The sequence below is a fragment of the Mixophyes fleayi genome, chromosome 1 (genome assembly GCF_038048845.1).
Source record: "Mixophyes fleayi isolate aMixFle1 chromosome 1, aMixFle1.hap1, whole genome shotgun sequence".
Lineage (NCBI taxonomy): Eukaryota > Metazoa > Chordata > Amphibia > Anura > Limnodynastidae > Mixophyes > Mixophyes fleayi.
In genome coordinates, this window is record NC_134402.1 from 248612696 (window position 1) to 248627596 (window position 14901).

General features: G+C 36.7%; 1 protein-coding gene across 1 annotated transcript in view; it reads left to right on the forward strand.

Moving 5' to 3' along the window:
* Positions 1–14901, forward strand: part of UHRF2 (ubiquitin like with PHD and ring finger domains 2) — an 84734-nt gene that overhangs the window by 34918 nt on the left and 34915 nt on the right. Inside the window, exons 3-4 of the mRNA XM_075209322.1 lie at positions 5124–5383; positions 12691–12909. Of these exons, the coding sequence (XP_075065423.1) occupies positions 5124–5383; positions 12691–12909 (479 nt within the window). The remainder of the gene's footprint in view (positions 1–5123; positions 5384–12690; positions 12910–14901) is intronic.

Consider the following 14901-nt stretch of genomic DNA (forward strand, 5'->3'; position numbering starts at 1 on the left):
GTATGTATGTGTGATATATATATATATATATATATATATATATATATATATATATATATATATATATATATATATATATATATATATATATATGTATATATGTATATTTATTAAAACACTCTAAACCCACAACATATGTTTCTTTTAATGACCTTCCACCATTTTATCTTGGAAATATATGCCCATCTAAATTAAAAACCCTTTTTGTTACTATACTTTGTAGATCAACGCACAAACGATTTGCCCAAAAATAGAGGAAACATCCCCCGTATCTTTTGCTGTGGGTATCTGTTTGAAAACATTGGCTTTATATACCAAATGAGACTTCTTCAGTCACCACAACAGATGACATCTACTACATACTTGCCAACTCTCCTGGAATGTCCGGGAGAGTGTATGGCAGTCTCCCGCATCTGCAGAATTGGGCCCAAAATGCAGCGATTCTCCGTGAATTGTGGCATTTGCCTCCCCCCCCCCACCGCTGTAAAATGACGTTTTGCGTTATTACGTCACAGGGGCGGGTCCAAAATTACGCGATTTTCATACGCAGGTGGAGTCTACGGTGTCTTATATACTGAGGGCTTATAATGGTAATTCAGGATTAATAATAATAATAATAATATAGGTCCAGAGTTCTGTACATGAAATTTAAAGTAGCATACAATACATGAACCATTAAAAATTATATAATTTATTATACTAAAGATATTTTACAAAGACCAGACAGATGATGATGCAGATCAAGGTATTTATGGGAAAATGAGCGACAGTGAAGATAATGTCCAACGTGAAGTAGTCCTGGGCTCAAGGAAACAGGCCTAGGGAAGCAGGCCTAGAGGTACAGTGCAATAGTATAAGGAGAAAATGAAGAAAGAGAACATTCTAAAGGGAAGAGGGAAAGACACAAATGGGATGGCAGCAAGTGGGGGAGTAGAGGTGATGACAAATGAGTTTGGAGGAGGGCTTGAAATAGAAAATAGGTTTAAGAGCACGCTTGAAGTATTGGAGAGAAGATCATTCCACAGGTGAGGAGCAGCGTGAGTGTAGTCCTTGAGGCGGGAGTGGGAAGAGGTAATCTGTAAGTATAGTAGTGTTTTTATATGTGTATTCACTGGTTTTCTTTTTCTCATTTAAGATTTTAATATACCAAGCTTCCCAAAGCACATTTGTCAAGAAAATATATTCTGATTGCTCAACTCATCTGTTCACGTGAAAGTGATAGACAAGTATTTTGCCGACAGTGAGCTGCCTTGAATGTATGCAACTCTGGTGTCTATATTGAGTGAACTGACACATTCTAACAGAACTTTTAACCAAAATTATTTGCTCCGATTTAAGAAAAATATAAACGAAAAACAGGAAACAAATGGCTTGAACTCGGGTAAAAACAAAATTTTAAAAAAAAACCATAATTAAATCCACATACCAGATGGTAGAAAATGTATTGCTTTCCATATGAATATTACAGCATGCACACCAACATGGATTCGAGAGTCTAGCTGAGTCACGCTTCCAATGCGTATTATCGCCAGGACTTCATCAGAAGGGATCGTCTTCGTATAAATAATACTCATATAAAACTTCATTATTAAAACACAACTACCACTGCTCACATGAATAATACACCAAAGCGCCATTATCCTACATAAAAAGATATAGCCATTTTCCCACTGTAAGTGCATAGAAAACAAGTCTACAAGTCTATGTTTAAAATGCCGTCATCTCATGTAAATATTTTTTTTTTTTTTTATACAATTAAGAATAAATTATTAGGTTATGTTAGTTCTACTCCTTTATTATAATATGCCTGGTCCAGACACAGACTCCTCACCTATATATAAATACATGGGATAATGCACTTCATACTTAAAATGATACATTATAAGTCACTTAGAAGTTCTTCTTAGAGTTTTTAGTTTATTTTTTATCAATATTTTAAAGCTTTTATATGTTTGTTATAGTTTGTAAAATCTTAAATAAAAATATACTGCCATCCAGTGTTTTTAAGGTGAACTGCAGCCAATCATCCTGATCATCACTTTATCATCCTTTTAGTATATCCAATCAAGCTAGAGAATTGTATAAGCACTCTATTTTCTACCATGTGTTTTTGGTTTTAATTGTGTTTATATGCAATAAAAAGGATTTTTATTGCATCATCACCATTTATTTATATAGCGCCACTGATTCCGCAGCGCTGTACAGAGAACCCATTCACATCAGTCCCTGCCCCATTGGGGGCTTACAGTCTAAATCCTCTAACACACACACGTGCGCGCGCATTCCCTGTTTGTTGCTCATTTTTAGATCATTGTTTCCTTAAAGATGGGTGATGTGTTTATACTGGACCTGACATTGTGTTGAATTACAAGTATAAAGTGTATTAGCCATTTCTGGTTCCATGTCACTGATTTTGGATTAAAAGGAATAACATTTTGTTCCAAAGGTTGTATTCCCCACTATGGTTTGTTTAAACAAACATTTGTACCTCCCCCCCCTCCCTGTTTCCAACACCAATGTACCTTTTCCACTGGTTCTAGATTTCCATCATTCTATTTTCTGCTCTACTGAAATATAAAGTGAGCACTATAGTTACTCAGCATCTCATTCCAATGGTTATGTAACCACGAACAACCAGCTTGCTGTTGGATAAATTACACAGTTCGTCATGCTTTGTATTTAAAAACACATATGTAACAATCCACTTGTCACACGCTGTGTGTCTCCCTGTACTATGATCATGCTGCAGTCTTCAGGACAGAGCAGATCCATCCCAGCATGGAATCTATGAATCTCAGAGCAGCCATATACTTTCGTGAATGCCATTGAGGGTTTAAAGATGGGGCAGCTCCTCCTTTGTCAACAATTACACTAAAAAGCAAAGTAGAATAGCAGCATAGTCCCCACACACTCCTAATGCCAGCAATGCCCCACGGTTTAATAATAGTGGTGCCATATATTTTGAAAAGAGGAATACTTAATTCACAGTATACAATTGGGTCATAGCAGTCTATGGAGCTATTGATTTCTGCAGAGTTGAATAGGCTGCTATTTGTGTGACCGCACAGGAATGGGAATGCTTTGTTGAATGCAAATGTGAAGAGGTGACGCCAGAACTTGGGTTGCCATGTAGCACTGACGAGTAACAGTGCGTGCCAACTTTCTGCCTGACGGGACTGTGGGAAAACTAATGCAGGAAAAGGGAGGTTCACCAGCCACCATGTACTTCTAATGGTAGCCAGCAAACTCAGGAGTCTGGACGTTTACAGAAGAAGTAAAAAACTGCTTATGCCATGAAATTCTAATTTCCTGGGGGTGTCTTCTAAAGGAAAAAAGTCCTTATGCAAATAGAACCTCTCTCCCTTTTTCAACATATTCCTGTTATGCATTTTTTTTTGTCCTTAAGTACAGTCCTGTCTACTTTTTGTGACCTTATAATGGCTGATTTTTGTAGTAGTGCTATTCAAGTCACTAAAGTATACCTACATGCCTATAACATTCATATTTTATATTGTGATTTAATATGATTTACATTTATTTTCTTTTTTAAAATGTCTACAACTAAGAAGAGTAAAATTGAATAACCTTTTGAATTGACGGATCAAAATAATGGACACAGCTTCTTATACAGATTATGCCTTTAGATGAGCAAAAGAGGGCTTTTTGAAATGTGTTGATGTGTGTGTTCCCCAGTTGGCTTACAATTCTCTCCTAAAGGAACACGATCAGTTAAGCAACTTAATTTGTTTTGCAACTTACATTTTACGAACAATCTGTTGTGGATTTATAATACTATTTGCTTAACATGTTTTAAAAATGCTTTGTATTAGCCGTACTACTTGACTAAAGTAAGATATTTTAAATGGTGGCTCAAACGTTTCCTTGCTACTTTAATTAATAATAATACAATGGATTCAATTGACTCAGGCTTTAAAAACGTGTCGGCACTTCCGGGAAAGTCTCATGGCTTTTTTTTAAGAAAAGAAAAAAGGATTGCGGCTTGTCAGCTTCCTTTCATTATGGCTCAGATTTAACTTTGTTGCTCAACTTCTGTAGTCTGTTATAGTGAGGAAATAATCTGAGGAGGTGTTTCATTGTGCTTCCGGAAGATGGAATTTCAGTTGGACACTTAGGACTTAATTCATTAAGCAAAGTAAAGCAAAAAAAAAAGTAACTTTGCATCTTGGCGCAACCATGTTGCATTGGAGGGGGAGGTAAAAGTAAACAGTGGGGGCATATTTAGAGTTGGGGTTGGGCATGTCTTAGATCAACTTTAAATTAATAATAAATAATAATAAAAACAATAATAAACTAGCTTGCACCCCTTTCATTGTAACATGGTTTTGTCCAGGAGAAAGCTTACTCTTTTTTTTTTTTTTTTTTAAACCTTACTTTCCTTAATGAATCAGGCTCTTAGAAAACAGACACAGTAGGCATTTCAATATCTCACTTTATCCGGTGTCCTAATGCTGTCCATTGCAGACCAGGCTTTGTGTGTGTGTGTGTGTGTGTGTGTTCTTGTGTTCATATTAATCTGACCCCTTTTTTTTTCAACCATAAATAATTCCCTTTAATTCTTGACCTCCCAACTACATAATAGCCTTTTAAATGGATGTTTTCAGTGCTTTTGAGTACCTGTTCATGTAACACTATTTGCAGCATTTAATTGCTCTGCCTAATGGAAAGTAAACATTGTAAATCAGGCATTTATCACCAAGGTAATATACAATGCCAAGTGACTTTAAACACAGGCTGGCACTGTATTACCTGTGTAGACTGCAAACATTTTAATTAAGTTAAAGTGAAATTAAGTTTTTAATGCTTATAATATCTTAAGACTTAAGATCCCCCCAACCTCTTGTTTGTCTCCCCATACCTCCAAGTTTTTCTTCTCTAATTTGTATACACTATTGCAACACTTGTGTTTTGCTTCTGCACACTTGTGACATAATCATAAATGTTGTAACAATTCCCATTTTTCTATCTTTTTGCACTACCTAATGTATACAATACTTCTTTGATGTTACATTTTTGTAAAAAAAAATTAAATTAATAATTTATATATTTTTTTTTTTTTTTAAAAAAAAGACTTTATATTTACTTTGCTTATTGTTTAATTGTAGATCAATGAGCTAGTGGATGTCCGCGATGTAAGCATTGGATCATGGTTTGAAGCGCACGTTGAAAATGTTACCAGAGCCACAAAGGGACATAAGAATGGCAAGGCTCAAGTTAAAGGTGGCAACTCTTACAAAGGGACTAATGGAAGTTTGAGTCCGGAACACTGCAGAGAGAACTCCCATCTTTCCGATACCACCCCTTCTACTTCTTACTCTGACTATGTGGATGATGAAGATGTAACTTATTTTATAAAATATGACGAGTAAGTCTTGTTCTGATGGAAGTACTTTTGTATAGAAAATACCATTTCTGGTATAGCAATATATATAAATTATAATCTCGGGCATTACATAAATATACAGAAGCCTTTCTAGTTGATGGAGAGACAATTGACTCGTGGGTGGACTGGGCTAGTTCATGGGTAGCAAAGAAAATCGTGATTGTAGCAGTACTGAAATATTCATGAGATGTCAATACAGTTTAAACAGGTTGTGTCATTTTACAACAAATTATTTTGTGATCAAATAGTTTAAAATACAACTGCATATATTTAGTACAAGAAAAGCTTAAATGGAGTATGCAGAGCTCTGTTGTATTTATCCTAGATTCAAGTCTTGATAACGACAAAAAAAAATCAGTATGTACTACATAAATATGATCATGGCAAGTGCTAGCATTAGGACAACTAACAACATTTCCGGGCCCTAAACACTGAATAATATAATTTTGCTCATTTGTTTTTTTCATTTTATCTTGCAGCGCCCCAGCACTGAGCACCAGTTGCCCAGGGATTTTAATTTAAGCAAACCATCCCTCCTCTTCATTGGCTGAAAATGGGGAACAGACTGTGTGTTTAATAATTTAACGTAACTTGAGCCCTGCATGCTTCCTACCTCCCATAGTGATTCTGCCAGTTTCTCCATGTCTGTGATAGGCTGATAAATTGTGGCACTGAATGTCATTTTCAAATTAGTCTGCCTTGGGCTACCTTGTCTATATACAATGTTATCAGATACCTGGCACTAATGTATCGGACGTCTTGCTTACTATACAGTAAAAGTGATGAGCCATTTAGTCGCAACCACACACAGCTAGGAACATCTAAAGTAGCCACAAAATCTACAATTGGCCTGATATTACAGCATGTGTGTTCAAAACATGCCTGATAAAGTTCTACTCAAAATCAACCAAATAGCTTTAGTAAATAACTAGGGCACGTTGGAAGATGGCCGCTTTGGCCATGTGTATGCAGTAATCTTCCAAACACATGAACGGGCTCCTGTGTAATTGTTGTGTACACGGTTTTGTTGAGGGTGTCTTTAAATGGTGCAGAGAATCTATTGAATACTTAATGGCACATTTGTTAGAATTTTGTCTCGCAGCACTGTGGCCATTGTTTCAATTCCAGGGCACTATCTGTGTGGACTTTTTATGTTCTTGCTGTATTTGCGTGGGTTTGCTCTGGTTTTCTCCCTCTATCCAAAACCTTACTGGTAGGTTATTTGGCATCTGACAAAATTTACCCTAGTATGTGTTTGTGTAGTAGGAATATGCATTGTAATCTCCACTGGGGCAGGGACTGATGTTAATGTTTACAGAATGTATAGGTCTTCTACAAATAAGGTTAATAATTAGAATAATGAACATGGTTGAATTCCAGGCATAACCTTACACTTTCAAGTAAGAAGTAGGCATCACCACCTCTCCAGTCGTACAGAGACGCAAGTGTCGGATATGTGCAAGTTTGCATTGGCATATGTCTGTTCTCTTTGTAGTCATGCATAGTGCAAATTTACGCAATCTATACTATGCAAATTGGCGCAAGTTCGACCCAGTGAATTTAAATATTCCTTGTGAAATTTCAGCAGTATACAGTGGGATGACTCTAGTGCTGGAGATGCTGCTTTACAGCTATCTGTTACTTTGTAGGCCTTTGGGGGACATAGAGTATTGACAGCAAAAATTCTTCGGAAGTTCGTTGTGCAACTTCAGTGAATGGGGATAGCTGAATGTATTTGGTTAAAGCCCGGTGGTAGCTGTTCTACCATTCACAAGTGTGGTAAAAAAAATTATTGGGAGAGCTGTATAAAACTGAAGCTCCGGTGAATTCACCAAAGTGTTGCTCTTGAATGCAGGAATTTTTATTCTCTTTGTTTTCACTTTGGTATTGTGTTTGGAAAAAAAAAAAGTGCTTATTCTGAAACCTAAAATCCCAGTGGTACAATACTACAATAACAATGGTAAATACAAATATGAAATACACTGACAAATTAAGAGAATAATCACAGCATAGATATATATCTGCTTCCTTTTAGGGGCATATTGATTCAGCGTGAAGTCCTATTGGAGCCTCACATGTATCTGCTGGATGTTGGGGCGCTAAAACCATACTTGTCAACCTTTTACTCTCTTCCTCCGGGAGATCCTGGAGGGGAGGTGAATTGTGAGGACAGAAGGGGGGGGGGAGTGGCCAATCGTGTCATTTGGCCTCGCCTCCATGATGCAATGACATACACTGTTCCTTTTTTTTTTACTCTCGCTAGAAGTTTTAATACTCTTATCCACTTCTCAGCGTTTTGAATGCTATCCGCATGGTATCGAAGAGCTGACATTCTGAGTCTATTGATTGAATTATTTTTGTACAGTGACATAAATCGCCTTCTGTGGCTTTGTCTATTAAGATCAACATCATATCTTTTACAGCACAGTGCCCTTAGTGGTAGAGCTGTGTTTACACTGCCACAGACTTGAATGTACGATTGCGTAAATGACACACACATTATGGTATACATGTTTTTTTTTTGTTTTTTTTTTTAAAGATTTTATTTTTGCAAGGGTCAACCAAAAGTAACATTCTGTACAGCACTGTGTTACAAACATCTGAAGAATACATATGCAATAAAACATACAGTGTCTTATTAGAAAAGAGTATTAGTAAGGATGTTGGCCCAATTTTTCAAGGGAAGCAATAATTTTAAAAAGAGAAGTAAGACTGAGGAGAGTAAGGAGGGGGGGGCGGCGTGGCGGGCCGCCTAAGAATAAGAGAGAGGAAGGAGTGTAGTAGAATATGGAAAAAGAAAAAGAAAATGAAGAGATGGGAGAGATGGAATAGGGAAGGGAAGGAAGGATCCAGATGGAGTGATGCTGTAGAATCCTATGACAAAAGGAGTTTGGATTTGGAAGTATGAGGTCCACGGCGCCCAAAGGTATACATATTTTTTATGTTTGTAGGTATTTATATCCCAGAACAGATGTAGCCTCCAGTAAGGTGCATATCATTTGATTCCTTTGTAAAGTAAGAGGTGTATTTCATGGGTCAAATTAAGGGGAGGGGGAGGGGCATGTCTCTGTGCAAGATATGATCAGTAATTTGCAGGATGTCTGTGCAATATGCAGCCAGGGATCTCGCCGAAATATATGAGCAAATATTTTGTGGGTTCTCTGTGCACAATGAACAATATATGTTAGATCTTAATGTAGTATTTGACCAGTTATTTTTATGGAGGAAGAATCTATGTGCACTATATGGCCAGCAGTAGGGGGCTACCTCACTGCAATATATGGGGTTACAGTGGTGGGTTTAGAGTGTATGGCTGATGGGATGTTCTCTACACAAATTCAAATTCATTAGAGGATTAATCCTCATATTCCTAGACTGGGACTATATTTATACTCCCTTGGGACCTAGCATGCATGGTAAATATTCATATATTCATTTTCAAATACTCATTTTATGCTGCAATAAGTACATCTCTTGCTGCATGGCTGGTATAGAATTGTCTACCTGTATGACTTTTGCATTAATGGCACGCTATGTTTACATTTTGGCTGTCAGCATTGCACTGAATCAAGACACTATTTTTACATTTAATTTTTAAATATCTCTTGTACAATTCTGGCAGCACAGTACAGAAACCAGTGATGCCATCATTTTATTTTGTAACTTTTTCAAACTTCAAGTTAACTAGTCACAAAAAATTTGTATGTGTTCCACTTTATCATAAAGTGGTAGGCACAAAGTGGAACATTTCCTGTATAGCAAATTTTCACTTTTAGGGCTTGTCGGCAAGCAATAAGACTCTTCTCTGGTCTACAAACTTTCAAGCGTTCTCTGAAAACCTACCTATTCAGACAAGCTTATAATATTCCTAAACCACCCTCTTAACCTCACTACCTTTAGCCTGTTACTGCCTGTTACACAATTTCACACAAGACAACTACCCCCTGACCAACATTGTTGTGTGACAGGATCATTTAGCTTATGAGTCACTTTTACCTTTGCAGTCTGGCTGGGCCAAGATGCAAAATGTAAACTTAACCTCATGTGTCAAACTCCCATTGTCCCATAGATTGTAAGCTTGCGAGCAGGGCCTTCTCACCTCTTTGTCTGTTTTACCCAGTTTGTTTATTAGTTTATTATGTTTGTCCCCAATTGTAAAGCGCTACGGAATATGTTGGCACTATATAAATAAATGATGATGATGATGAAGGATGACATTCCCAATACAGAAACATATGACACCTAGTGGTTGTATCTTAAAGGAAAATGTTACAAAAATATGCAAGAGCAAAAGAGGTAATTACTAAGGGAACTGCAGGTGAAGGCTCGGAGGGCCACATTTTGCCCATCACTGTATGCTGTATCATAACTTTGTAACTGGTACACCTCTGCATGTAAGTCTGAGAACTGGTATTTGTTGATTGTGTTATGATCTATATTAATTCACATTGAATGTACTTGGTGTCACTTCTGTAAAAAAGAAAAAAAAAATACTGGGTTGGGGTTTTAACTAAACTGGTGATTGTGGTTGTTTACCGTAAATGAGAACCTAAGAGATATACCAACAGTTCATAATAAAGCTGCACTATTTTAGCTGCCAGCATTCAATAATGAAAAAATTGTAAGGAATGTTTTCCATGTATTGTGCATTTGAAAATTCTGTAGCAATCCATTACCAGACTGCCCAGCTGCATAGACTTGACTCTACAAGGAAAAAAATTTGTTTTTTTTTTTTATATATTTATTTTTTATTTTAATCATTATATAGTAAACACATTATTTAATTTGAAGCTCATGTCACTGAACTGAAAGATTTACACTAATAAAACATTTTTAGTCTAGTATTTCACTCTGGGTAAACCTGTTTTTATCACAGGTATATTTAATTGTTTCCTGCAACGGTTCAGATGCTGGAACCTGGCTGTTGTTTTCAGTTTCCAGCACTGTGCCCAGGAGCCATCTGGTCAGTTGCCAGATACTTGATCCATTGTTACGTAACTAAGTGGATCGTCCACTTGGGGGTTGCTATAGAAATGCAATGATGGCATCATGGGGGCTTCCTCCATCTAGAGCTTTGCTCGATATATCGCTGATGATGCCTTATTGCTAGCCGGTTTGTCAGTTGTCCTTAGATTACTGTTACAAATGGTCTTTTGCTACAGGGATGACATGAGTTTGAGCACAAGGATACTTGGAATCTTGAGATAAAGCTTCTACAACTAAGACAATATGTCATTCAGGGCGGCAAAATGTTGGCACTTTCCAGCTAATGCTATTTTCTGCCTTTCTCTAATCGGTATGATCTGTGTAGCGCTGGAAAATGATTGATAGAGGAACCCAGTATCTACAGATATCAAATACTACATCCCTTTTAGCTACATGATATTTTGTAGCACTGTTCAAAATCATCCCAAAATGAATATTTTTGTCAGTCTTATAACTTCATCAAATGTCCAGAATATACATATTTTGGTATTCAAAATATCATGGAAAATGAGTCTGGACATAAAGGGACAAAATCCCTACGATTATTTAGTAGTTCAATTTAGTTACTATTTTTCCAACTACTCTACATCTGCTGCAAATCTGTAACTAGCGTTTATTAGTAGTCTTTTCAATGATGCAATAGTTGACAACAATACTTTTGGAGCTTCCTCCCACCCCAACCCCCCCAAAAGGTAACAACAAACTACTCAAATGTAAGATTCATTTGAGGTCAATGAATGTTTAAACATGGTTGGCTTTTAAATGGTGTAATTGTATTCATAAACACTGACAAGTTATGCAATATAATACAGCAAACTGATGGACAATACAGTGTGGAATTCAGAATCCAATCTAAAGTCTAGGGTCCAGAAGGATCTTTTTAATAAGTCATGAAAGATTAATATCCATTGACCCCAAGGGTCAAATATTCTTTCATTTAGATTAGTATAGATTTAATACAGATTGATTTGATTTGTTTATTAAAAAAAAACCTCTAACTGTTCAGTTCATAAACATTTAATAAATAACCTGTATTGATGATCAACTATTCACTTTACGTTTACCCTGAATTTCGTGCAGTGCGTCTTGTAACCAACATGAGATATAGCATTTTAAATTTATAGCACATAGCATAACCAGTGGGGCAGTGACTATAGATTTAAAAATACTCCCAATCAAATGAGATTACTCATTTGGACTATGAGTAGGACTATGAATAATGTACATTTGTAAGATGAACAATTGAATTTCTCTAGCTTTCTAACAGCTACTGTACTAATTGCTAGTTAATAATTATTGAATGTATACATTTTTATAGTAAAACAATGAAACTGGGGTTGGCCAACCCCTGAAATACTGACAAAAATTAACATAAGATTGGGAGTCTTTGTATATCTACAGTTAGTGTTACAACTGTCGTACAACGAGATACCAAACGCGAGAAAAAGGGGCTCCTAGCTCTATAGTGGTCCTTTGCCTTTTGCTCCCCCTTGAAAATGTTTGTTCCTTCGCCCCTGATTAACCCTGATAGAAGTGACCCAAAAAAGTTAGGAGCCAGCTGTAGTTGTTTAGCCTCATTGGCTCTGTTGCTTTGGGGATTTATCCAGCCCTGCAATATTATTATGGCTAACCAATTTGGACAGTGTCTACCCACGTTTATAGCTTAAAAACACTTCAATGTTATGTACACTATATATGGGATAATGCACCTCCTCTACTGTGAAACATAAGAATATTCTGTCACCTTACAAATGTACAAGGCTGCGGGCTCAGTGCTTTTATATTTATAGAACCTGAATGGGACTTCTGTTAGCCTTATATTTTGTCGTAGGGTGCATTATTTTATTATTTAATTGTGATAAATTATGTGTTGGTATCATTATTTTTGCATAAAATTATGCGTCCATTTATTTTAATGAGAGAATGGTGTGTGGCTGAATGGGTGTATTTTCAATCTGTGTAATGTTCAGTTCAAAGGAGAAAGATGTGGCTAAAGCAGACAAGCTGTAAGTGGTGGTCAAAGACAGTGTATGTAAGACATATTTTGCCTGTCGCTCTCAAGAATGAGGAATGTCTTAACATGCCCTCCGTAGTAAAATTTATTGTCTTTGACTTGTGATGTTAGCGGTTGGCAGAGATGAGGATTGCTGCTTATACATGTATTCACATCCCTCATATGTAAAAACAAATCTATTTCTCGTGCCAGTATATAATTTTTATCAGAAGATAGGATTATCTAGATTCTACATTTTGATTCGCAGTTTAATACCTGTATATTTTCTTATATTTTATTTCTATTTTAGTTATCCAGAGAATGGAATTGTAGAAATTGCAACCTGCAACATGCGGCCCAGAGCAAGAACCATATTAAAGTGGAGTGACCTCACCGTGGGTGATGTTGTAATGGTGAACTACAACATTGAAACTCCTGAGGAGCGTGGCTTCTGGTTTGATGCAGAAATAACAAACTTAAAGGAAATGTCACGAACGAACAAAGAAGTGCATGTCAAGATTTTATTAGGGTAAGGATGTGAACATACTTAATGTCCCACACACTATCATGTTTTTTTTCTTTGTTTATTATAATTATAAATAAAAACAATGGGAGATAGCAAGATAAGTCGTCATTATCAACTTCTTCCTGTGACCTTTCAGACAGCTTGGTCTATAGGGAAGAAGTTGATGCCTGAGATGCCTCTATACTACAAGCTGATTCTTATGGATTAATCACTTCTGTAGTGTGTGTGTGTGTGTGTGTGTGTGTGTGTGTGGTAAGAGTCCGCCAAGCTTTCAATACTGGTACTACAATCAAAAAGTATTACTACTTTCAGGTGTATCTGTAATGCTCGATACAACTGTACAAAGGCCATGATGTTTCATAGGAGAATTCTGAAACCACTACACTGTAAATGAAAGTTAACCTATTATGACCTTTCATTAGGTTATAAACTTCTTATAAGGAGGAGCCCTTGCCCAATATACTTTAAAAAATAAAAATAGTTTTTTGTTTTTTTTTATTGTTTTAAATGGACTCAAGTGATAAATACAGTCATACCACTAACAACAATAAATAGGTACACAAGGTCCACATTTTGTAAGAGATAAATAGCACTTAAGCAAACGATACAGGGACTGTAACAGAAATTTAGGAGGGGGTGGGGTGGATGTCACAGAAGAGATAGTAATAATGAGTGTAGTGAACCTAGAGCAATTACAGTTATAAGGATTAACCTATAACATTGTTGGAAATAAGGTCTAGTCATAACTGCAGTGTAAGTATGGTATATCAAATGAATCCATTGATAAATTGAGCTACTAAGGTGTAAAATGTAAAGTCAGAGGTTCTGGTGTGTGTTTACTTGCTGCTTCTGCCCACCTCTATGCTATAAGATAACAGCAACACTTTCTGGGCAGCTTCAAAGGCCCCTGGGGTGAGTTACATCCTTACCTAGGAGAAGAGTCTTTTGACACCGAGAGAGACTGGGGAGCCGTTCACAGCTTGTGGTCTTACACAAGGTTGATGGCTTGCTGTATCTTGTATAGACAAATATAATTTAGTTTACAAAATGCAACTTACAATCAATATAATTAGTGATCAACCCCATATTCATAAATAGCAACCCCTATGTCATATAAAGCTGTCTGCCAGGCAGAGAAGGTGAGGAAGTCAGTTTCAGGTCAGCAGACACACTGGACTGATGCTGTTTGGCATCTATAAATTTGTAAAATTATGTTTAATAATAAAAGTGGGCCTGTGTGACACTCCACAGGAAAGGTAGGTCACATTGTAGAATTGGGTATTTCAGTTATGGAACATGCAAATTGTTATAAACCGTGTCACAGACCACAACCCTCTAAAGGTGGGGACAGGTGTCGCAGTGTCTTCAAAAAACGGAGACCAGTTACAAAAAATTGTCAGTCTCTTGGGAAACCGATCGTCATTGATAAGCTATCCATCTTCAAACCAGTTTCCCTTGGCGCAGATTATACCACTTGTAAGTTATACTCTGAATTTTATCCCTTTTATTTTACATGTTTTTCTTCTGTGTGTCAATTGTTTAGTAATTGTTTTTATAACCTGTAAGCATTGTACTTTTTGTATATTAAATCTAAAAATTTAATGCTGTCCTTATTGCTCTAAATCAATTCAATGCCTGTTTAAAAGAGAGAGAGATTGCTTGACTAGGTTAACCCTTTAGATACCAGTGTGAAGTGTTAACTGTTTACCTACCATAGAACCGTATGCGCCCAGTTGGTTAATTAAGTCATATGTTTGCTACGGGGCTTATACGTAGCTGGTGGCAGTTGCGGATAGGTGTTGAAGCGTGTGTCTGCGTTGAAAAATCTGTAGCCTAAGAGAGAGGTGAGTGTGGGGTTTAGGCTGGAATCTGTTGTAGTCCCTTACAGTAAACTTCCAAATCACGAGTGCTCAGTGTGGTTTGTGACTGGTAAACATAGTTAGGAGGAGTTTCCTGACAAAATAGAGGTGATATAGTGTTTGACTGTGTGAAGAT